This window comes from Neovison vison, chromosome 4 (assembly GCF_020171115.1).
Source record: "Neovison vison isolate M4711 chromosome 4, ASM_NN_V1, whole genome shotgun sequence".
NCBI lineage: Eukaryota > Metazoa > Chordata > Mammalia > Carnivora > Mustelidae > Neogale > Neogale vison.
Window position 1 is genome coordinate 137,111,878 of NC_058094.1, and position 23,019 is coordinate 137,134,896.

Genomic DNA, 23,019 nt, shown 5'->3' on the forward strand with positions numbered 1-23,019 from the left:
TCCTGAGCCCCCGTTAGCTCGCACTGTCACAGATTTTCTTTTCTTGTGATGGAAACTTTTAGGATCCACTCTCTCTGCGATTCCCAAATGAACCTGGTTTTGTTAAGGACCAACGGCCAGGCTGCCCATCCCACCCCCACCACCCCTCAGGCGATACCTCCCTAAGGAAGGGAAATGGCGCACCTTATCAGGGCCTTTTTTAAGTTTTAAACCGTGTCCCTGATGCAGCGGTCCATCCAAGACGGAAGGCCCTGGGCCAGCTGGGCCAGCGCCAGCCCCTCCCCCACATCCCTCCTCCCACTGCTGCCTTTAAAGGCTCCTGGGGCCCACAGACCACCATCTGCCTTCTGCCTGCCACCTGCCACCATGCGCTGTCTTGTAAGCCTAGCTCTGGCCCTACTGGCCCTGGAGGCTGCCCTGGCTCTGGCCCCAGCCCCGGCCCTCACCTTGCCAGGTAGGCCTGAGCTGCCATCCCTTGGCCGGGCGTGTGGGGGGGGTGGCGCCCAGGAGGGTCCTCCCGGCCTCCCTCGGCCCCAGGTGCATCCCCGACACACCGCTGGCCCTGATATGTTGGTGATAGGACGGGCAGCACAGAGTGGAGGAGGCTTGCCCCTGGGGGTCCCCCACAGCAAAAGAGCAGGGCACTGCCTAGAGAACCCCAGGTGCCATAAGGCCGGCCCCCGTCCTTGGACCCCTGGGTTTTAACCCCACCTGCTGCCGTGGGCCTGGACCTGATGCACCCTTTCGTCCCCAGGTCACGCTCTGCTTACTCTCTTCCTTTCAAGAAAGGGGGCAAGTTAGGGTGCTGGGGACAAGACTGCCCATGGTTCCCGCTCTCGCCCCACCTTGCCCCCCCCACCAAGCAGCCCCAGGGGAGGCGGTCCACGGGCCCCCCCCCGCCTCACCTGCCTGTCCTGTGTGCAGCGCAGGCTGTGTGCCCGGAGCTCAGCTCCTCCGAGGAGGACGCCTGTGTGGTCTCCTGCAACTCAGACGAGAACTGCCCCCAAGGCACCAAATGCTGCCCCAGAAGCCCCTGCGGCCGCTCCTGCGTGGTCCCCCTCATCGGTAACACCGCGGCCCCCACGTCCCAGCTGAGGCCTGTCTGGGGGGTGGGAGGAGCCAACTTGCTCTAGGGTCCCCCCTGAGGGGGCATCCCAGACCCCTCTTAGTGACCCACCTCCCCAGCTCCCTGAACTCCACCTGGGATTGAGCCCACTCCCCTGCTGGCATGCGGTCTTAGGCTCACATGCCTCCTCCCAGCATCGCCCAGGCCCAGCTCTCTGAGGTGGCAGCCGCGGTCCCCTCCTTGGGGGCCCAGGGGGCATGGTGGCAGCCCTGGGGGCCAGGACACCAGCCGCAGGGGAGACCAGCTGCAGGGCGAACTCAGGGCCTGAGGGCCGGCCATCTCTCCCCAGCGCCTGTGCAGAAGGCCGGCCGCTGCCCCTTGGTGCGGGCCCCGCTGATGCCGGCACCCTGCTTGGAGAGCAGTGAGTGCTCCCGGGACGACCACTGTGCCGGTGACAGAAAGTGCTGCCTGAGCACCTGTGCCATGAGGTGTCTCTCACCGGAGGCAGGTGAGCGCCCCACGCCCTCCCGGGACCGCACCACGGTCACGGCCACAGCCCCAGCCACCGTGGCAGAAGAAGGCCTAGGCTCAGTCTAGGCGTCAGGCGAGCAAAGGAAGCGGAGACTCAGAGACTCCTCTGAGCGGGACAGCAAGCCAGGCTGAGGAGGGCCTGTGACCTTGCCACGTAACCTTGGGAGGCAGCTGGGCTCCCAAATGTGGGAGGAGGCCTGGGGCAGGAGCTGGGAACTGTGGATCCTGGCCCTCTGTGCCCACGCCTGCCTGTGGGCCATGGGGAAGGCCGGGGCGGGAAGACTGTGGAGCGGCCCCTGGGGTCGCGTCCCGCTCCTCTGAGGCCTCCATGTCACCTGCAGAGGAGCCGCTCCAGTGAGGGGCTTCCCCAGGAGCCCCCCGGCTGCCGGAAGCGACCAGCCTGAGCCTGCTTGGCAAGAACCTCGTCTCCCCGATTCAGAGAGCACAAGACACTTCCCACCTGCTGCCAATAAAAACCCACTTAGCTTCACGTCTCTCCATCTGTCTGTCTGTCCGGGGCACCTGCCAGGAGGGACAAAGCACACAGGCCTCTGGGAGCTCCCAGGCTGCCCACTCAGCCCTCGGGGGTCCGGCTCCGCTGAGAGGCGTCGCTGGCATGGGGTTGGGGGCAGAGCAAAGACTGCAGGGAGGGCTGGGGCCCCGACGTCGACGTGGCCTCTCTCCACGGCAGCGTGTGACCCCATCGGGTGGTTGATGCGGAGGGCAGTGTGCTCGCAGGGAGCCTCAGTGCCCATAGCGATTCGGGCAGCCTCACTAGGACCCGCAGGGAAGCGCGCCCACCCAGCACACACGCGAGCCCCCAGGGTTGCCTCCAGGCTGCCCCGACCGCAAGCACCCCCAGAATTTCCGGAGGCCACCTGCTCCCTGCCTCACTAAGCTCTGGATTCAGGGGTTCCCACGAACTCCACAGGCTCACCAAGTTGTAAGGATGACCCACAGAAGTCTGAGCGCACAGTCTGTTACAAAGGACACAGACCAGAAAGAGCCAAATACAGACCACACCGTGGGGGTGGGGGCGGGGACATGTGTCCCCGCTGGGGTGGGGCACCACCTCCCCACACACCCACATGTCCCCATCCCAGAAGCCCCCTGAGTTTCAGTGCCCAGAGAGGTCTCGAAGCTGCATGAACAGGATGAAACCCTTGGCCATTGTTGACCAACTCAGCCCCTACCCTCTAACCTCATGGCTGGCTCTCAGGCTGCTGGCCCCTGTCCTGTGCCACTGAGGACCCCAGAGCCACATCAGCATAAACTCAGGTATAAGAAAGGAGTCCTTGCAAATATCACAGGACGCTCATATCACCCAGGGAACTGCAAGGTTTTGTAGCACTCTTCCAAGGAGGGGACAAAGACCAGAGTTCTTTATTTTTTTAAGATTTATTTATTTGTTGGGGCACCTGGGTGGCTCAGTGGGTTAAAGCCTCTGCCTTCAGCTCAGGTCATGATCCCAGCGTCCTGGGATGGAGCCCCGCATTGGGCTCTCTGCTCAGCGGGGAGCCTGCTTCCTCCTCTCTCTGCCTGCCTGTGATCTCTCTCTCTGTCAAATAAATAAACAAAATCTTTTCTTAAAAAAATATTTGTTTATTTGACAGAGAAAGAGAGCAGGAACAGGGATGCGGGACTCAATCCCAGGACTCCAGGACCATAACCTGAGCAGAAGGCAAACACTTAACCCACAGAGCCACCCAGATGCCCCCAAAGACCAGAGCTCTTGATGGCGACCCAGTGTGCAGTCAGCGTGGGAGCTTTCGGCCAGCCTGGCCCAGCTCGTGCACACTCCACGGCCTGCCACGTGCCCACTGAAGTGACAGGAGCTGGGGAGAGAGGACGATTATCCAAGAAGAGGGCACCAACTGGTAGCCTTTTGTTTCTGGACCATTCTCCAGCAAAAGGAACCAGGAGTCCCTGGAGACAGTTGAGTGAACACAGGACCAGGCCACATGGGACACCATGTGTCAAAAGCAGCACCCGCCTGCGGCCACCACCACACAACCAGACCCCAGCAGCGACGGTGGCGGACAGGAAGCTCTTCACAGAAAATGCTGGTCAACACGGTGTGGGGGAGGGGGCACAGGACTGGAAGCCCACCTCCACAACGCTAAAGTCATCATCACTCCAGGAGGTGGCATCGGGTGAAACGTCACAGCCTCAAAGCATCCTGTAGACCTGCTCACCACTCACCAGGGGGAGCGTCTCCCAGCGGAGAGCTCGTCCCAATCGACCCAAGGGATCAAACCTGGCACCGCATCTGCTAGGACCCACCAGGGCACTGTGCGTCCCAGCGCGACCCAAGGGGACCACAACACTCACACGTGGTGGCCTTGCCAGAGATGTGCCATCACATGAGTCCAGTTTCCACTCGGTGTTGTAGAAGACAGGGAGCAGAGGGGGCGGGGGGAAGGGACTCATCTCCTGATCTGCTGGCCTCACCACACCTAGGATTCCCTACTACAGGGTCTCTTAAAAGAGTCGCTTTCAGGAACTGGATGTCCATCAGGGTGGAAACCCTCTCCCTGCTCCACCACCTCCCACCGCGTGCTCGTGGCAGCCCACCCTAGAGCTCCCAGACCCTGCCAGCCTCCTGCCCAGGCCACCCAGCTTCATACCCCTGAAGCACCACTTCCCCTCCTCCTCCAAGCTGAGGGCCCCTGTGCTGGAGCCCAGGTGGGCCGGAGCCAGGAGAGGCTGGGAGGGCATCAGTACCGCCCGGGGCCAGGCCCCCGCCACACACTGTCCTTACCCCACCGCCCCAGGAGGCTCTGCAGGACTTCCTGGTGGACATGGTGGAAGGATGGGCAAGGCAGAAGGGTGGGTAAGGAGGAGGAATGGGACAGGGGAGGGATGGAGAAGTGGAGACAAGAGAAAGGAGAGGAAGAGGAGGAAGAGGGAGGAGGTTTAAGTTGTAAGGACCTTCTCCTCTTCCTCCTCCTCCTCCTTCTCCCCCTCCCCCTCCTTCTCCCCCTCCTCCTCCTCTTCCTCCTGGGGGTCTGGGGAGGTCTTTCACGCCCAGGCTCTGTGATCCTACAAAGGACGAAGCACTGCACCTCAGCCACAGCTAAGATGTACACGGCAGGAGACGGCAACACTCACACATGGAAGAGGCACGGGGGAGAACTCTGGAGGCGGCCAGGCAGCGGCTTCCAGATCTGTCCCCGACTAGCCACCAAGGTGGTGCTGGATTCCCCAGCAACGCACAAGCGGTCACGTCCGCCCAGGAAGCTCCTCAGGGGTTTTCCCTGGGGCTGGTCTGGGGACACCAGAGGGGTGGAAACCTAGCCTGGCAGAGGTCCCACAGGGGCCAGCACCATGCCATGGCCCCCCAGGGTAGACCCAGGAAGGCCCTCGTGTTGGCACAGTTGAGCAGCCACATCCCTAGCCACCAGCCCCCTGCCCCCACCATCACCAGCTCCTCCGGTCCTGATTCCAGCCGTATGTCTGTCTGCTCGCTGCTCTGGTTCTGTCACTCCACTGCCAGCAAGTGTGACGGACAGGGTGGCCTGAGGTCTCCTGGCCATCCCTCCCCCTCCCTCTCGAAGGGAGCCGAACCCATCTCATCCAGCCTTGTCAGCCTGGTGCCCTGGGCCTCGTGAGCAGGCTGCGTGGAGGGCACTGACCTTCCCCGGCACCTTGCTGAGGGCACCAGGCTGGGACCCCGAGGCCACTCTGCACTCAAGTCACCAACAGGCTGGGGAATAAGGGAGCAAGCCAGGCTAGCCTCACTGCGAGGGACACAGGAAATAGGGTGAGACTGGGGTAAGGAGCAGGAATGCGGAGGGGGCTCACGGAGCACCACCAGGACAGCGACAAGAACGAGGCTGCCCACGTCTTCCCCGCATCCAGCTGGGTCCACTGCCTCTGACAGCAGCGGTGGCTCCAAGCTCAGTGCTCAGGAGTGGTTTGAACTCAGATCCTCTCCTCCAACCCATAAAACCCACCCACAAGGGCAGAAGCCTCTCTGGGGGCTGTGGCCAAGAGCCTCCGGACTGAATTGCCTCAGCCAGCTCTGAGCATGGGGCCACCTGTGAAAATTTGAGTGACTGTGGGGACTCCAGACATAGCCCCCAGGCCTGGACACAGCTCCCCTAAGTGGGGAGCTGACTCTTGGCTCCCGGGAAGTCAGAGAGGCTTTGAGGGGCCACAGAGGGCTCCCTGCCGTGGCCAGTGAGTCCCCAGATAGTGGGCCCCAGGCACGCCCCCCTCGTAACCTCCCAGAGCAATGGCGACAGAGACTGTGGCCACAGCAAGGTCCGCGTGCTCAAACCTGATGACCTCTGCTCCCCAGGCCAGCTGTCCCCCTACCCAGGCTCCCGATGGCAGCTCTGGCAACCACTCTGATGTCCCACCAGCCCAAGGAACTAAACAGAGGGCAAACTAAACAGACAGGCCCTAAACGTGGCCTAATGGCTAAGCCCACTCATGGGCCAAAGGCCCCTCTCCTGGCCCCCCACTTTGTGCAACGCACCTGCTTTACTGAGACAATTCACATAATACACATCCACCCCTCAACCTGTAGAACCCAGGGGCCCATCGTATTCTCAGTTAACGGGGCGTCCGCCCAATCCAGAGCGTGTCCAGTGCCTGAAGCCATCCCAGCCCAACCCCGGCCCTGGCAAGCGCTCGTCTACTTCTGTGCATGGGGACCCGCGTGTCCAGGACCGTCTCCTGTCGGGACTCTGTCACCGAGCATGTCCTCAAGGCTCATCTCGAGTGGCTCTGGCTGGCCACCATCCCATCAGGGACACTCGTTGATCCACTGATGATCACCAGACCGTGTCTAGTTGGGGCCTTCTGGGAACACTTGTGCACGAGTGTCGTACGGACACGTTCTCCGTTTTCTCGGGGTGTACACATAAGTCACACTGTTTCGAGAAACTGCCCATTTTCCAAAGCAGCCACACCGTGTTACATACCCACCAGCTATGCTCAGAACGTGGAGCTCCCCACGCCCTCGCCAGCACCGGTCGTCCCCGGGGTTCTGTGGCGGGGGTTTTCATGGCCACCGTTAAAGTGGTGCAAACGGGCACCACACTGTGGCTGCGAGAGGCACCTTCCTGAGGGCCAGCGACGCGCTTCGGAGAGAATCTACTCCCACTCTGTGACCGGTTTGCAACCGGGCCGCTGCCATTTACCAGGGAGGTGTAAGAGCTCTGACTCACTGAGACGCACCCGTATTACCGCATGACTTGCCGTTCATTGCTTTTTCTTAATATTCTTCCTTTTCTAGAGCAATTTTACGTTCCCAGCAAAAACAGTAAAATCTACTTCTTGTCCCCACAACACACACGCACGCCCTCCCCCCACCATCAACATTCCCCAGCAAAGGGTACACTCGTTATGATCAATGAACCCACAAGGCCTCACCATGAACACCCAAAGTCCACAGCTGACGGGACAGCTCCCTCTTGGTGCACATATTCAGTGGCTTTGGACAAACGTGTGATACCCACCCGCTATAGTATCACCCAGAATGGTTTCACTGCCCCAAAGATCCCACACTCCGCCTGTTCATCCTTCCCACCCTCAGCCTAGGCAACCACGGACCTCTCCACGGTGCTGAGTGTTGCCTTTTCCAGAACGTTCTACGTTTGGAATCACACAGTATGCGGCATTTGCAAATAGGCTTCTTTCACCTAGGAGCGTGCATTCGAGGTCCCTCTGTGTCCTCTCGAGGCTTGACTGCTCACTCTTTTTAGTGCTCCGTAATACCCCACCAGCTGGGTGGACCAGTTTGCTTGGCCACCACCCTCCTGAAGGGCGCCTTGGTTGCTTGCAAGTCTTGGTAATGAGGACTGAAGCTTCTAGAAACATCTGTGTGCAGTTTCCCATGAGGATGTGGGTTCTCGGCTCTCGGGGGGGAATACCCAACAGCACGACTGTGGGCCAGCGTGGCGTCGGAGTGTGTTCTGGCCCCTGTCACAAAAATATCATCCACTCTGTGCCTTAGGAGCAATGGAAATCTGTTTCTCACAGTTCTGGAGGCTGGAGGAGTGAGATCGGGGCACCGGGACGATCGGGAGAGAGCTGTCTTCTCTACTGCAGACTTTCTGCTGTGCTCTCATGTGGTGGAAATCCAAGGGCTCTGTGGGGTCTCTGTCACTTTTTCTTTTTAAGAGAGAGAGCTCACGCTCGAGAGGAGGGAGGAAGCAGACTCCCTGCTGAGCATGGGGCCCCACTACACAGGGCTAGATCCTATGACCCTGAGATCATGACCTGAGCCAAAACCAAGAGTCAGACAGACACTCAACCAACCGAGTCACCCAGGTGCCCAGGGGTCTCTTTTAAGGACACTAATCCCACCAAGAGGCCTCCACTCTCATGACCCAATCACGTCCCAAAGGCCCCACCTCCTAACACCATCCCCTTGAATGTCAGGTCTCGACATATGAACTGGGAGGACACGGCCATTAACTCCATTGTCTATGGTAACAGTATGTTTAGTTTTGTAACAAAATGTGAAACTTTAAAAGCAGCCGCACCATTCTGCACTCCCACCAGCAACGGAGTAGACATCTTAGGCCAGAAACCAAACCAAGATGCATAATAACCCCAAGAGAGAGAAGAGCAACAGCACAGGGAAATGGAAAACCTCGTGGAAAGAATCCCTTTCACCAAAATTCTTCCATAAGAGAAAATATCACAATCACGAAAAAAAATAGTATAAAAAGGAACATCCAAAGCCAAAAAGGAGACCTCAGTAAGTCTAAGTGTGACGGCAGAAAGCAGGCCTCAGGAGAGTCAGAAGCGGACGCTGCGGGGACGTCTCAGGAAGCAAAAAATCAGGAGATGGAAAGAAGCCGAGATGAGACAAGATGGGAAAAACAGGGAAAATCAGAAATCAGACTCAAAGAGCCAATATTCGAACCTGGGCATTTTGGAAAGAGATTAAGTGAAGGAAAGGATACGCCCAACCCAGGAAACAAGGACCCCAGCCTGATGACAGGGCTTTGGGGGGGGGGCACCGTAGGCTCCGGCAAGGAGGGAGACTCTCAGCGCCCGGAGATGTCAGAGCCGCGGGCATAATGAAAAGCCAGCTTTTCGAAGTTAAAACAGAAATAAGAAAAAGGACAAAAGAAGGGAGAAAACAGAAGGAAGGGAGGGAGGACTGACAACACAGGCGAACTTGTGGACTCAGAAGCCAGGGGAGCGACGAGGCCGGACGGTCCGCCGAGAGCCCGCGACAGCAGAAAGCGGATTCTAACCTCGGCCAGCCGGCCGGTGGGGGGGGACACAGGACGCGCCCTTTCAGACCCGCGGGGTCCGAATTTGCCTTCGCCGCGCCAGCTCTCCAGGGCGAGCCAGGGCGCCCTCCGGGCAACGCGCGGAAGGAGGAGCAGCGACAGGACTGCGCGAGGAGGACCCCGTTAATCTTCCCGGGGAGGGGGAGACCCCGCCGACGGCCCCCGGGAAGAAGGGGACCCGGCAGACGGCCCCAAGGCCGGTCGGAAGGCGCGGGGACCCGCCCGAGCGGTAGGCCGGCGGCAGAGACCGAAGCGGGCGGGGAGCGCCCCTGGGAGAGGCGCCGGACTCTGACGCGCTCCGGGAGCCACAGCCCGGGGCGAACCGCACGCAGCGGGGAGAGCGCGGCGGAAAGGGGAAGTAACCACGCACAGCCCTCAGGGGCGCGGGGCCCGCCTCCCGCCGTCCCAAAACAACATGCCCGCACCCGCGAGCCGGAGACGGTGCGTGAGCCCCACGGCCGCGGCGGGAACAGAGCGCCCGCAGGCCTAGGCACACCGCGCCTGCACGGCCGCACGACACTGTGGGAACCGCTCCACCGCAGCCCCTCCGCGCAGGACCCGGGGCGCGCTGCAGGGCGGGGCTGCGGACGCCCGGCCGTCAGCCCCGGGTCCCGGGTGTCTCATTCTTCCCGGTTCCCATCTTTCCTGAACTGCCCAGCACTCGCCTCTCGCCCCGCTACTTCCCATTTCCTAGGATGTGCCCTCAGCAAATATGGTATTCGGCCAGAGAGGCGGTGGCTAGCGTGAGTTCCGGTGTCTGCCCTCAGCAAAGATGGCACTGCGCTGGAAAGGGTGTGGGCACGACTTCCGGTCGGGCGGACCTCGGCTAGGCTCGGTTCCGGCGGCGCTCCAAGTGACGTAGCGAGCGCGCCGCGCGGCGTGAGCCGAGGACGGTGCGGGGGCACATGGAGGTCAGCGGTGGCTCCCGCGGCTGCTGCGTACGTCTGGCGCGGGTGGGGAGGAGGATTCTGGGCGTGGGTCCTGAGGGCTGGAGGGTGCACCGGGATGCGGGGGGTCGGGGTCCTGCGGCTGGAGGCGGGGAACCGGCCGGCCCGTGCGTGCGCGCTCTGCCGCCGCCATGCCGCATGGCGGCCGGCGGGTCCGGGTGCGGGTGTTCTGTCTGCCCCCGACGGCCGGGCTTCGGGGCTGGTGTTCGCCCGACCCCAGCGGGGCCTCCGGACCTCAGCTCCGTCCCCAGGCGGCAGGGCTGTCCTCCGTGGGGGGCGTCCCCGCCGGCGGGCGCCGGGGGTGCGGGATGTCGCCTTCGGGCTCTTGTCCTCCGGAGTCTGGGCTGTGCGGTGGTGAGACCCGAGGCCTCGCAGCTGCGGTGCGCCGGCGAGCGAGGGAGGCGTGCGGCCCGGGGCCAGGCTCCGGGCAGCTGGGAGTCGAGCGCGCGCTCTGCTTTAGCAGGAGGGGAGGCCCGGGCACCTGCCGTGCGCCGGCCGCGGGGTCGCCCCGCCAAGCGAGACGGTCCGAGCGGCTGGAGGCCGCAGCAGCGGGATGTGCGACGGAGCCTGGGAGGAGCTGACGTCTCGCCTGGGCGTGGAGGCATGAAGGGTGATTTCCTGGGTCTGTGGCGTTGGGGGACAGCGGGGTCTGGGGGGGGGGCGGGAGGGCGAGGCTGTGGGGTGTGGATTTTCCAGGTGCGGTCCGATGGAAAACGTCTTCCCTTGCGTCTCCCCAAGTCAGCTCTTCTAACTCTCCAGCCTTTGAAGTGAGGGGGGCCCCGGGCCAGCCCCCCCACCCCGGGAGACCTGAGTCAGGCGGGGGTCTGGATTGTCGAGCTGGCTGACTCCAGGCTGACTGCCAGAACGGCTGCTCCGCTGCCAAAGCCCTGGCGCTCTGCACTTCGGTGTTCAGTCACGTCCTTCGCGGAAACCAAGTCTGTGAGGGTTTTGCTGCAGAAAGCACCGGCCCACGCAGGGACAGGCAGAGAGGAGAGGTTCCAGCTGGTGGGGAGGGTCGCCGTCCCTTCGTGGGTCCTGCTCTCGGGTCCAGGAGCGGGAGCTTGCTGGAATCACTGCTTTCTCTCTGTTGTCTGCAGGGCTGTGGAACTACGTGCTAGCCGTCCTACCTGCCGGCCCCTGCCCCCAGCCCCAGGCCGCCATGGCTGCCCGCCTGGTGAAGCAATGTACATGTCTCCTAAGGGAGGCCACCCTTGTTCCCCCTGCCACGGCTCCTGCCATGGCTCCCGTGGGTCGACTAAGACTTGCCCAGGTCGGCCGCAGGACTCTGACCTCCTCAGCTACCTCGCCCAGTTCTCACTTCCCACGTTCCTTGTCTGGGCTCCTAAAGAAGGAGCACGTGTTCAGCGCCAGGCCTCAGCAGCAGGAGGTGGACCGGCTCATCGAGAAGGCCACCCAGCCAGAGGAGCTCCTGGAGCTGCTCAGTGGTGGTCACCGCCTGCACGAGAACCACGCAGCCCTCGTGCTCATCCAGCTTTCCCGCCTGCTCTCCGATAAGCCAGAACACAAGGCCTCACTCATGCAGGATGCCCGCTTTCAACAGCTTCTCCAGCTTGTCAACAGCCAGGTGGGTTTCTAGAATGTTCTCTCAGGGTTCAACGGGCAGAAAACAATGGCACTGGAGTCCAGAGCCTCCAGTCGCTTTCTGTAACTGGGAACCTTTTTGCTTGCCTAGTTCGTTACATCCTTTGGTTAATTGTCCGCACGGTTCCCTTAGCTGAATTTTGCTGTCCTTCTCTACCAAGCAACAAATGGGACACGGGACATGGATGCGCAGGAAGCAAGCTGGTTCTTCTCCGTTTCCCGGGTGCTTTTGCCCTGGGCAGGCTGTCCTGACCTGTGTAGCTGCCCTTCAGTGTCTGGCTCACGGTGGGCATGCCCCTAAAGCTGGAGGAGATACGGGGGGCGGGGGGCTGAGGAAGGGTCCCAGGGAGTTGGGCTGAGCGCAGCCGTCATCCAGCTGGTCAAATCCTTAACACATGAGTGCAGAGGGCACCTGTCTGTGGCACGGGGGTGGGGCGACACACCAGCTCTTGGCGGTGGCCTCGTCGGCCCACAGTCCCTCCCCTGTTCCATGCTGGAAGGAAGCCCTGCTTTGGTCACTGAGCTCCAGAGCTCTCTGTGCAGGTGTTAGAGGCCGAGGCAGAGGAGAGTCACAGGTTAAGGGTGGGGTTTCCGACTACGTTGTGGGAAAGCAGTGGGCGTGGCCGGCTGGTTTTACATCCAGAGAGGCCCGCAGAGAAAATGCCGGAATGCTTCTGTGGTAAGGGAGGTGCGGAGCTTTCTGTCTCTTGAAACGTGTGCGTGCACTGAGGTCACGGCTGAAGGTCACTTCTTTCTGATGCTGTCACTTGTAACCTCTTACCAGCCTCCTTCTGGCTTTGCGACTGTGGTCCTGGTAGTTACTGACTGTTTTGCACACACACAGACAACTGAAGTGTGTTTCAAGAGACGAGAGCAGATGTCGGAGCAAACCCATGAGCCAAAGCAAACAGGGAACAAAGTGTAATGCAGGTGGTGGCCGAGCTTCCTTGTAAAAGCTCTCCTGTCTTCCAGGAGACACAGATGCCGCACCACGTTTCCTGATACGGACTGAAATTTTTACTTCCTGGCCTCCGCAGCCCTTCCCTGGCTCCCCTGTTTACACTCTGCTCCCTCTGTGCAGTCCCATTTCACCGGGGAAGGGAGCGGCCCCACCAGTGGGCCTGAGTTAGAGGCTCAGTGCTGTGGGCAGGACCCCACCTGAGCCCCTGCATGCTGGCTCCCTGGGGGCCCTCTGCCGCATTCTGCCTCTGCGAGGGTGTGAGCTGGGCTAGAGAGGCCCATGCGCCTCCCTGAGGCCTGGAAACATCAGCAGGGTCCCCCTTATCAGAAACAGCCCCCGAGGAGGTGCTGGTGCCACTGCCTCAGGGCCATGTGTTGCGATGTGAAGCCTCACAGGGTGTGGGTCCCTGAGGTGGCAGCGGTGGTAGCTTGTGAACAGCCAGCCCCTTGTCCCTGGTGCCTGGGGGTGTGGGGTCGCCAGGCCTTCTCTTGCCCACATATACAGGGGCTGGTGGGAGGGTGGGGCAGCAGGGCGCCGCACCTGGACATGCTCCATGGGGGGGCTCTCCCCTCAGCTAACTGCTTACTGTCACTGCGAGCCAGGGAGCCAGCAGGTGGACAATTTGAACCTGAGTCAGCCCTGCAGGCTTTCCCCTGACTACTGGACTCGGCAGCTTGCTGGGTTCATGTCTGCACGTGAGTGGGGCGCTCGTCCGGCGGGCCCACTGCACGTATCCGTGGCCGGGTTTCTGTGTAACCACCTGCCTCCATGGAATTTGCGTTGGAGGAGCCTGGGGGGTTTTCCTCCTCGCACAGAGCTCATATTCGCAGGGGACCCAGACCACTGGCGGAGCGGGGTGGGCTGCCAGAAGTGCCCACCTTCCGGCCGTGGGCGGGGAGTTGTGCTTGCTCCAGACACGTGGGTACAGGTGGGTTCTCGGGTGTGACTTCCTATGTCCTCCCCGCCCAGATAGCCTCGGTCTGGCACGGGCCCCTCGTGAGGCTGCTCCGGAGCCTCTACACACTAGCGCTGCCCGCGGCCTGCAAGCAGCTGCAGTCGGTGGAGCAGGAGGTCCGCTGGCGCCTGCGCAGGCTCCGGTATAAGCACTTGGCCTTCCTGGCGGAGTCCAGCACCACCTACATGCAGCAGCGGGGCTCCCAGGAGCTGCTGGCCGAGCTGCTTGTGAGCCTGGAGCGGCGCTGGGCAGAGATCGAGGACAGCCGCACGGTGGTGGCCCTGATGGCGAAGGCGGGGCCCCTCTCGGAGCCACTGATGAACCGCCTGGAGGACAAGGTACTGGAGCAGGGGCACGGGACAGCCGCGGGCACCCTCTGTGGCCACGCTGATAAGCCCAGCATGCTTCGCCTTCTCTAAAATCACTGTGCGCCTGACCTGGGCCGGCGGGTGGACCCACTCCAGGCTGACGCGTCCCGATGATGTGCTGCGCCACACACCCCCACACCCCACTTCCCACCCCACCCCGCCGCAGTCAGGTCAAATTCAGCCCCCGTTGCCGTCATAGCGGGCGCTGGCCTAGATGGCTGCTACAGTAGGCCATGCAGCCCATGGGCCCCAGGCTCCCCGCACTGGGACCTGGGGATAAGTCTGGCTGCAGACAGGGCACCCGCGCCTGGGGGTTCCCCGGGTGGGAGCTGGGGCAGGCCCCACCTGGCCGGGGCCTGGGGTAAGTGAGCTCAGGCCCAGTTGCTGTCCCACAGGGGCCGCCCAGCGCCGCGCAGGAGCCCTGGCCTCGGCCGCCCCGCTGACCCCTGCGGCTGTGATTGACAGTGCCTGGAGCTGGTGGAACAGTTCGGGCCCGATGAGCTGCGGAAGGTGCTGGTGACGCTGGCCGCTCAGAACCGGCGGTCGGTGCCCCTGCTGCGAGCCATCTCTTACCACCTGGTCCAGAAGCCCTTCCCCCTGACGAAAGGCGTCCTCTTGGACCTTGCGTACGCCTACGGTGAGCCCTTCCGGCTGGGAGCAGCGGGGAGAAGGGCGCTCTGGCTGCAGCTGTGTCAAATTCGGTGCCCGCCCACCCCATGGCCGGTGCTGGCCCAAGAGGCTGCCACAGAAACACAGTGACCCATGGGCCCTGGTCCCCTCTGCTGGGCCTCAGGGATAAATTTGGTCACGGACACCTCATCCCCAGAACTCAAGGCCAGGCTGGGGTGGCTGGGTGGCTCCCAGGGCAGTCTGTAGACCCTTGAGGGTGAACCCTGGGCTCTCTCTATCCCGAAGGCAAACTCGGCTTCCAGCAGACGCAGGTATTCCAGCGCTTGGCTGCTGACCTGCTGCCCCACGTGCCCGGCCTGACATCCGGCGAGGTGGCCCACTGCGCCAAGTCATTTGCCCTTCTCAAGTGGCTCAGTGGGCCTCTGTTCGAGGCCTTCGTCCAGGTGAGCCGGGCAGAGCCCTGCGGCTTAGGCTCGGATGCCGTGGGGACCTGACTCCCCTGGAGCAGGTTCCCTGCCCCTTGCATCAGGGAGGCACAGCTGGCCAGACACACTGCCTGGTTGTTCATGGGGCTTTCTCCTTGGGTCATTCGGGAAGTAGACGTCGTGGGTGGGGACGGTGTTTTCTGTTCTCTCAGCTTCGGAGGAGTTTGTATTCTTGGGTGGCTGTCACAGGGAGCCAAATGGGTGGCGAGGCTGGAATCCGCTCGCAGCTCCCAGGGCAGCAGCGGGGACAGACGCGTCTGTGTGTGCGCAGCCAGCAGCTGCTCGAGGCCGTGCCGAGCCAGCCGCAGCATTTGCAAAGCCGCTACCAGGCGGCTCCTGGGGATCCCAGCCTCTGGGGATGGCAGCTGCTGGCGGGGAAGGTCTGGGTAGCCCTGGACGGCTGGGGTCATGGGCCATGGGAGGGATGGGTCTGTCTTACACTGTCCCCCGCCTGGCCTGGCCGGCCCAGCACGTCTTGGACAGAGCCCAGACCGTCCCGGTACCACACCTGTGCAATGTGCTTCTGGCCTTCGCGCACCTCAACTTCCGTCCAGAGCGTCCAGAACAGGAGGATCAGTTCTTCAGCCTGGTACGGTCTGTGCGCCCCTGCCTCCTCTCCTCCCCTCTCCCTGCCGGCTGCTACGGGGCCCCTGGGGAGCAGCTCCAGGCTGGAATTCTGCTTGGGGGCCATGGGGATGCGAGGGGAGCAGGCTAGAGCCACATAATGCACATTGTCCTGGGGACAGAAGATGCGCAGTCCCCCACGCCTGCTGTGTGGCCCAGAGCAGCTGCAGGTCAGAGGCGTCGGCCGGCTCCCTCTCAGGCAGCACAGGGCAGGGGATCCCTGGTCTCCGATCCTGGTGCTTCCTTAACACCCTGCCATCGCTGTGAGCTGCAGGCAGAGTTGCGTGCCGCATGGGTCACCTGTGCATCCACGCAGGGTGAGCCGTTCTGCATGTGCACCGGCTTTGACCCTGGGTGTCTGTGGGTCTAGCACGTCAGCTGCGGCCCCTTCCATAGTCTCCCAAGTCCCCTCAAGGCCAGAAACACCTCCCCGACCTGGGGCCTGTTCCCCGTGTGACGGGAGACATGAGTTCATACCACAGACCCTTGTTGCTGGGAGGGGCTGTGGGAAGCTCCAGCTGAATGAAGGTCATGCTGGTGCCGAGGAGGTTTCTGGTACTCTCAACGGGGGCTGTCCCAAGTCTAGCCGGGAGCATGGGCAGGATTGTCCCCGTAGCTCTTCAGGCCTCAGGGTGGCCAAGTCCTTCGGGAGCCCTGAGCGCTACTGGCCCGGGATGCTGGCCGCCGCTGAGCACAGCTGCTTTCTCTGCCCGCCCTGTCCTCGCTCAGGTTCACAAGAAGCTGGACTCGGAGCTGACCGGGCTGCACCCAGCCCTGCAGGTGGACGTGGTGTGGGCCCTGTGCGTGCTGCGGCAGGCACGGGAGGCGGAGCTGCGGGCGGTACTGCGCCCTGAACTGCATGGCCAGTTTCTAGGTGAGGGGTGGGGCGTCCCCCCTCCCAAGCCCACAGCCGCCGCACGTGCCCATCTGCTTTTGTGCGCCTCTGCCAGGGCAGGGGAGAGGCGGCCCCCTGAGCTCACCTGGCATTCACCACTCCTCTGCCCTCTCCCTGTGGGGGACCCCCAGACCCTCTTCCCTGATAGCGCATGTGGTTCAGGGTGCAGTGTGGGGGCAGGGTGCTCTTGTCCCCCACCTGGCCCGCGTGTCCCGCTCTTCTCACGCTGTCTTCTCCCTTAGAGGCCAAGTCCCCGAAGGACCAGGGCACCTTGAGGAAGCTGCTGCATGTGAACGCTAGCGCGCAGCTGGAGCACCCCGGGTACGCGGGCCCATGTCTGCCGGCCGCGGCCCTGGTCCCCGGACTGTCTGCCCTCGACAGGAAGGTGACCCCCTTGCAGAAGGAGCTGCAGGACACACTGAAGGGGCTGCTGGGGAGCAGCGACAGGGGCAGCTTCGCAGTGCCCACGCAGTACGGCTGGGTCCTGGGTGAGCCCCCCACACCCCCTTGCTGACGGCCACCGGGCTGCTGCTCATTCCAGCTCGCTGTGGTGAGGGCCCTGCGCCCCCGGGGACGGTCCCCAACACGTGCACCCACGCCCCTCCTAGATGCTGAGGTGCTGCTGGACCCCGACGGCCAGTTCCTGCCCCTCAGGAACTTTGTGGCCCCTCATCTCGCCCCACCATCTGGGAGCCAGCCGCTGCCCCCTGGAGCCAAGAGGTAGGCAGCCAGACGCCTTCCCTGGGGCTCCCTGCTCCCTCCGCGGGCCCCAGGAGCACACTCCGCCTGAGCCCCGCGCCCTTCCCTGCCAGGCTGGCCTTCCTGCGCTGGGAGTTTCCCAGCTACAGCAGCCGGAGCCGAGACCTGCTGGGGCGCTTCGCGCTGGCCCGGCGCCACGTGCAGGCCGCTGGCTTCCTCGTGGTGGACGTGAGTACCGTGGGGCCCGGGGCCAGCCACGTCAGGGTCCCCCCTCACGCGGAAGGAAGGGAAGCTTTGAAGGTGGCGTTGAAGGCCGCAGCTTCTGGGAGCCACTCATAGACCCAGTCTGCGTGCTGGCCGCAGAGAGTAGATGACCTTACAGGCTGGGGGATGGTTTTGTCACGTTTACGTCTTGGATGTTTTTCTGTCTACAGTGGTTTTTAGAAATTAAAAAGCCGTTTTCGGGCACTACAGCCTTCCGGATCCCTGGCCCAGGGGTCAGGGTGCTGTAGCTCTGAGCACTGAGGGAAGCGGGGCCTCCTTGCCGGCCACAGTCCTGCGGCTCTGTGGGCTTGGGAGGCTAGGGGTGCAGGCGCAGAACATCGGGCAGAGCCGCGGTACCGTGTCCTCCCCGCAGGTCCCCTACTACGAGTGGCTGGATCTCAAGTCTGAGTGGCAGAAAGGCGCCTACCTGAAGGACAAGATGCGAAAAGCGGTGGCAGAGGAGCTGGCCAAGTGACGCGTCCCAAGCCATGGACTTGCGGGGGGCCAGGCTCTCCCGAGGCCTGGCCGGGGCCACTGGACACTCGTGCCTGGGCAAGTTTGCCCAAAGGGGCGTGCTGACCTGCAGCGTCTGCTGCTTATGGGCAATAAACCTGTGATTTCAGCTTTCAACAGCAGGAGACGTTTCGGGTTCTGTTGCCTTCACCGCCCTCTGCCCTGCTTTGCGCACTACTGGCCTATCCCCACCTCTGCCTTCCCCGGGGGCCCCGTTGGCACGCACACAGCTGCCTGTTGCACACGCCGCACATCTACGCAGGTGGAGCTTGACGCCTCTGGCCCTGGGGCCATGAGGGCCTTCCCGGGCAGGCCCCTGGGTCTGGGGACATGGCTTGGGGTTCTCCTTGTGTGGATGCTGAGCACGGTCGTCCTGGGAGGTTCTCTCTTGCCTGGGGTGTCAGGTGAGTGTGGGTGCCCTGAGGAGCCAAGCTGATAGGAGGTGCTGGGTCTGGAGCAGAACCAGTGCTCGGCAGACACGGCAGGTCTCATGACCCTTCCCCGCCCGTCTGGGCCAGAGGTTCCTGGGGTCACAGGCCTGTGTGCCCCAAGCCTCCTTTCCCACTGCAGCAGTAGTGCTACTAGATGCTGGAAAGAACAGTTCGTCCCTGGCTCCAGGGTGGAGGGAGCTGGGGAGGAAGGCCACCTCCACCCTGGGTCCTGAGGCCAGCTGTTCCGCACACCTCCAGAGAACTCGCAGCTCACACAGGCACGGGGGTGGACACGTTTGCCCAGGGGGTGGCTGTCCCTCCCTAGGTGGGAGGGGGTAGCGACAGTGGCCCAGGCAAGAGACCTGCCAAAGCGAAGGACTGGCATGGGTGAGCGCCGGGTGCAGATCGGCTCCGAGGGGCCTCACGCGGCCCCCTGAGGACGTGTGAGCCTGTCCTGTACGCTGCTCGGGTCCACCTGCCTCCATGGGACACACACGAGTCCCTTTGTGCTCCAGAGAAGGGACGCAGTAGCTGTGTGCTCCCAGTTTCCTCAGCGGCGACCTCTCGTGGCACTGGCGGGTGTCCCACCAAGATACTGACAGGGATGGGAGTCCCTAAGTAGGACAGCTCCTTGGCACAAGGACCCCTGTGCCCTCTACACCCGCACGTCCCTTTTGCTAGCTGCCACCCCTGTTTTCTCCATTTCTCCCCTGACCTCAGAGCTTCTATAGAGGAGTCTGCGTAGCCCTCGGGTCAGATCTGCACCAGTTCCTTCCGGGCAGCGCTCATGCAGGTGCTCCGGTCTGGCCCTTCCCTGCCCCTGTGGTTGGATGGCTCAGCCCCACTCCCGAGGATGGTGCAAACCCCAGTTCTCGGTTGAACACCCAGGAGCGCGGCTGGCACTGTGCCGGCCTAGGCTCCCACCAGCAGAATGAGGAGCCCTTTTGTTCTTTGTGTCCTTGCCGTGTGGTGTCGTCCTAGATGGCTCGGATTCTAGAAGATGGGGCATCTCCCCTGCAACTGGTGCTGGGGAGCACTAAATTCTGGCCATCTGGGGGGGGGTTGTCAGGCCTCTGCCATCTTGGTGTTCCCACAGCAACCAGTGTTCTCTCCACCTTTGCGTGTCCTTACTCCCATTTGTATCGTCTTTGGAGAAATAATCGTTCAGTTCTGCATCTCATTTTTAATTACGTGACCTGAGTTGTAAGAGGATGTTCTAGAAACCAGTCACTTACCGGATGAAGGATTTGCAAATGCTTCCTCCCATTTTGTGGGTTTTCACTTCCTTGATGGTGTCCTTGAACTAACGAAAGGTTTCTATGAAGGTCACTGTATCTTTTTTCTTTTGCATGTGCTTTGTAGGGGTCATATCCGAAAATCCTTTGTTTGGTGAATCTAGATCATGAAATAACACCCATTTTCTTCTAAGAATTTTATAACTGTGTTCTTAATACCTTTCATCTGTTTGGGGTTAGTTTTGTATTTGGTGTGTGCTTGGTGTCAACTTTGTTCTTTTGCATATGACTCTCCACTTGTCCCAGCACCGTTACCAGGAGAACAGCTTTCTTCTCGTTGTATAGTCTTGGCACCTTGGTTGAAACTCCATTGGCCACAGATGTCTGGGGTTATTTCTGGCTCTCAGTAGCCTCTTGTCTCTTGATTGTTGCTTTGTAGGACATTCTGAAGTTAGCGTGAGTCCTGGACTACATGAAAAGGCTTCTGTACAGTAAAGAAAACAGCCTACAAAACTAAAAGCCTGCAGAATAGGAGGAGATATTTGCAAATGACACATCCAATAAAGGGTTAGGATCTAAAGTATATAAAGAACTTTAAAAGAAAAAAAAAGTATATAAAGAACTTAACACACACACACACACAAAAACCCTTCCAGTTTAAAAATGGGCAGAAGACATGAACAGACATTTCTCCTAAGAAGACATCCAGGTGGCCAGCAGACACATGAAAAGATGCTCCACATCACTCGGCATCAGGTAAGACACCACCTCACACCTGTCAGAATGGCTAAAATTAACACGGAACGATAGGGGTCCGCAAGGATGTGGAGAAAGAGGACCCTCTTACGCTGTTGGTGGGAATTCAGGCTGGTGTAGCCGCTGTAGGCAACAGTATGGAGTTAACTCAAAAAGTTAAAAATAGAGCCCCCTACAGCCCAGCAATCGCACTGCCAGCTATTTACCCAAAAAAGATAAAACACAAATTCAAAGGGATACCCGTGCCTCTAGGTTTAGAGCAGCGCTGTTGACAGCAGCCAAATTACGGAAGTGATCCAAGTGCGCATTGCCTGATGAATGGGTAAAGGGGAGGGGAGGGGTATACACACATGACACACAACAATGGGCTATTTACAGCCATGAGGGGAAAACTTGGCATTTACAATGATGTGGATGATGCTGGAAGGTATTCCGCTAAGTGGACTAAGAAAGGCCCCATAGGATTTCACTTCTGTATGGAATTTATGAAACAAAAAGGAAAAAAGGCAAACTAAAAAACAAGACTCCTAACTATAGAGCACAAATGCATACCCGAGGGGAGGTGGCCCAGAGGATGGGGGAGGCAGCCGAGGGGCCGGGGTGCTTGGTGAGCACTGAGTGACTGGAAGTGTTGGCTCACTCCATGCCTGCAATTCATACGACGCTACGTTAACCACACCGGGATTTTAAAGAGGGTGAGTCCTACTTGATGGTACATTTTCAAGGTGGTTTTGACTATTCTGGGTCCCTTGTGGCTGCGTATGAATTTTAGAAGAAGCCTGTCAGTTCTTACAAAGAAGCAGTTGGGACTCAGGAATAGCAAGGGAGCCTCGGCTCAGTTTGGGGAGTGCTTTCGGAACCACCTTATGCCTTCTGATCCATGAATGTGGGATGTTTGCACATTGATTTAGCCGTTCCTTAATTTCAAAGTTTTTCTTATTTTTAGAGTGTAAATTTTGAGCTTCCCTTGCTAAACTAATTCCTAAGGACTTTATTCTTTTGGGGGTTATTATGAATGGCATTCTCTTTATTTCAATTTTGGATTGTTTATTACAAATTTATAGAAATACAGTTGAGTCTTGGGGCGCCTGGGTGGCTCAGTGAATTAAACCATTGCCTTCGGCTCGGGTCATGATCCCAGGGTCCTGGGATCGAGCCCCACATTGGGCTCTCTGCTGAGCGGGGAGCCTGCTTCCTCCTCTCTCTCTGCCTGCCTCTCTGCCTACTTGAGATCTCTGTCAAATAAATAAATAAAACCTTTAAAAAAATACGATTGAGTCTTTACCCAAAGTATAATTCATGTACAATATCCTGTTAGTTTCAGGTGTACATCATGGTGACTCTATTTGTACACGGATCTCCATGAGTCTAGTTACCTCTGTCACCGAAGTTACAAGAACGTTGTTGACCGTCTTCCCCATGCTGTACATTGTACTCATGACTTACATGTTTTCTAACTGGAAGTTTGTGCCTATTAATCCGCTTCATCTATGTACCACCCCCACAGCCCCTCCGTCCCTCTGGTCACCCTTCTTTGAAGCTGTTGCCATTTTGTGTTTGGGGTTTTAGATTTTTTACAATTTTGTAGGATTTTTTTTTAAAGATTTTATTTATTTGACAGAGATACAGTGAGAGAGGGAACAGAAGCAGGGGGAGAGGAAGAGGGAGAAGCAGGCTCCCCGCTGAACAGGGAGCCCAGTGCAGGGCTCGATCCCAGAACCCTGGGATCCTGACCTGCGCTGCAGGCAAACACTTAACAACTGAGTCCCCCAGGTGCCCTATTGTGTAGTTTTTTGAGGAACCTCCACTCCAAGAAATGGCTGCATCGATTTATGTGCCCATCAACAGTGCACGAGTGTCCCAACTTGACACGCTTGCTAACACTTTTCATATCTCTTTTTTGATACTAGCCATTCTGACAGGGCAGGGTGGTCTCTCCCTGTTGTGATGTGTGTGTCCCAGGCGATGAGTGACACTGAGCATCTTTTCACGCGTCTCTTGGTGTCCGCTTTTCTTCTTTGGAGAAGTACCTATTCAGATCCTCTGCCTGGTTTTTAATCAAGGTATCTGTTGTTGGGTTTTTTTTTTATTGCATATGCTTAGTTTTATATGTTTTATCGTGTATGTTCTGTATGTATTTTGGGTATTCGCCCCTCACTTGGTCGTGTGGTTCGCGGGTCCCCCTCCCATTCCGTAGGCTGCCGCCTTCATGTTTCATTGATGGTTCCCCCTATGCACCAGCTTTCTGGGCTGATGCAGTCTCGTATCGCCCTTGCCTGAGGAGACTCCAAAAAGAATGTTGCGAGACTGATAGAGAACGTGCCTGTGCTCTCCTCTGGGGGGTTATGGCTTCGGGTCTCACACTTAAGTCTTTTGTCCATTTTGTATTTATTTTTGCGTGTGGGGTAAGGCAGTGCCCGGTCTCGTTCTGCATGTTGTCCAGTGTCTGTCGGCGAGACCGTCTTTTCCCCGTCAGACATTCTTGCCTTCTTTCTCACAGGTTCGTTGACCCCCTAAGTGTGGCTTTATTTCTGGACTCTCTCCAGTTCCGCTGACCCTTGTCTGTTTCCTGCCAGACCCTTACTGTTTGGATCACTTTGATTATGTGCTTTGTAGTGCAGTGTAAAGTGTGGGCGCATGGCACCTCCACATTTGCTCCTTCTCGGGGTCGCTTTGGCTGTGAGGCACCGACCGTCGACCTCCCTGTACTGCTCTTGAACCCACAGCCTTGCTGAACTGATGTTCCCGTCCTGATCATCGCTGCTGCTTTGAAGAGTTTGTCCTTGACTTTAGCATTT

At 59.9% G+C, this 23,019-nt stretch overlaps 2 protein-coding genes and 2 non-coding genes across 8 annotated transcripts; all 4 read left to right on the forward strand.

Annotated features, from left to right (window-relative positions):
- The first annotated feature begins 366 nt into the window (after positions 1-366).
- LOC122905379 (whey acidic protein-like) lies at positions 367-1,663 on the forward strand. Its single transcript, XM_044246996.1, has 3 exons — positions 367-454; positions 925-1,065; positions 1,416-1,663. The coding sequence occupies exons 1-3, from the start codon at positions 367-369 to the stop codon at positions 1,661-1,663; spliced, it is 477 nt and encodes a 158-aa protein (XP_044102931.1).
- An 8,054-nt stretch (positions 1,664-9,717) lies between these two features.
- On the forward strand, positions 9,718-17,921 carry TBRG4 (transforming growth factor beta regulator 4). 5 transcript variants are annotated; one of them, XM_044245719.1, is made up of 12 exons: positions 9,718-9,794; positions 10,264-10,425; positions 10,901-11,388; positions 13,336-13,659; positions 14,155-14,326; positions 14,605-14,762; positions 15,274-15,393; positions 16,158-16,302; positions 16,566-16,811; positions 16,932-17,043; positions 17,136-17,250; positions 17,660-17,921. In XM_044245719.1, exons 2-12 carry the CDS (start codon positions 10,407-10,409, stop codon positions 17,759-17,761), a joined length of 2,001 nt encoding a protein of 666 aa, XP_044101654.1. In that variant the 5' UTR covers positions 9,718-9,794; positions 10,264-10,406; the 3' UTR covers positions 17,762-17,921. The 5 variants fall into 5 exon arrangements, with proteins under 5 accessions (XP_044101654.1, XP_044101653.1, XP_044101655.1 ...); XM_044245718.1 differs by having other exon boundaries at positions 10,267-10,425; XM_044245720.1 differs by having other exon boundaries at positions 10,267-10,413.
- On the forward strand, positions 13,851-13,987 carry LOC122905787. The gene has a single exon (XR_006384461.1). It is a non-coding gene; the product is annotated as a small nucleolar RNA SNORA5 (small nucleolar RNA).
- On the forward strand, positions 14,372-14,506 carry LOC122905786. Its single transcript, XR_006384460.1, has one exon. It is a non-coding gene; the product is annotated as a small nucleolar RNA SNORA5 (small nucleolar RNA).
- Positions 17,922-23,019: the final 5,098 nt, after the last annotated feature.

Excerpts from the sequence above, each read along its gene's own strand:
- LOC122905379 (XM_044246996.1), top strand. The coding sequence starts at position 367 with ATGCGCTGTCTTGTAAGCCTAGCTCTGGCCCTACTGGCCCTGGAGGCT. Across the intron at positions 455-924 it reads CCCGGCCCTCACCTTGCCAG|CGCAGGCTGTGTGCCCGGAG; the intron begins GTAGGCCTGAGC and ends TCCTGTGTGCAG. Across the intron at positions 1,066-1,415 it reads CTGCGTGGTCCCCCTCATCG|CGCCTGTGCAGAAGGCCGGC; the intron begins GTAACACCGCGG and ends ATCTCTCCCCAG.
- TBRG4 (XM_044245719.1), top strand. Across the intron at positions 15,394-16,157 it reads AGGATCAGTTCTTCAGCCTG|GTTCACAAGAAGCTGGACTC; the intron begins GTACGGTCTGTG and ends GTCCTCGCTCAG. Across the intron at positions 17,044-17,135 it reads CTGCCCCCTGGAGCCAAGAG|GCTGGCCTTCCTGCGCTGGG; the intron begins GTAGGCAGCCAG and ends CTTCCCTGCCAG.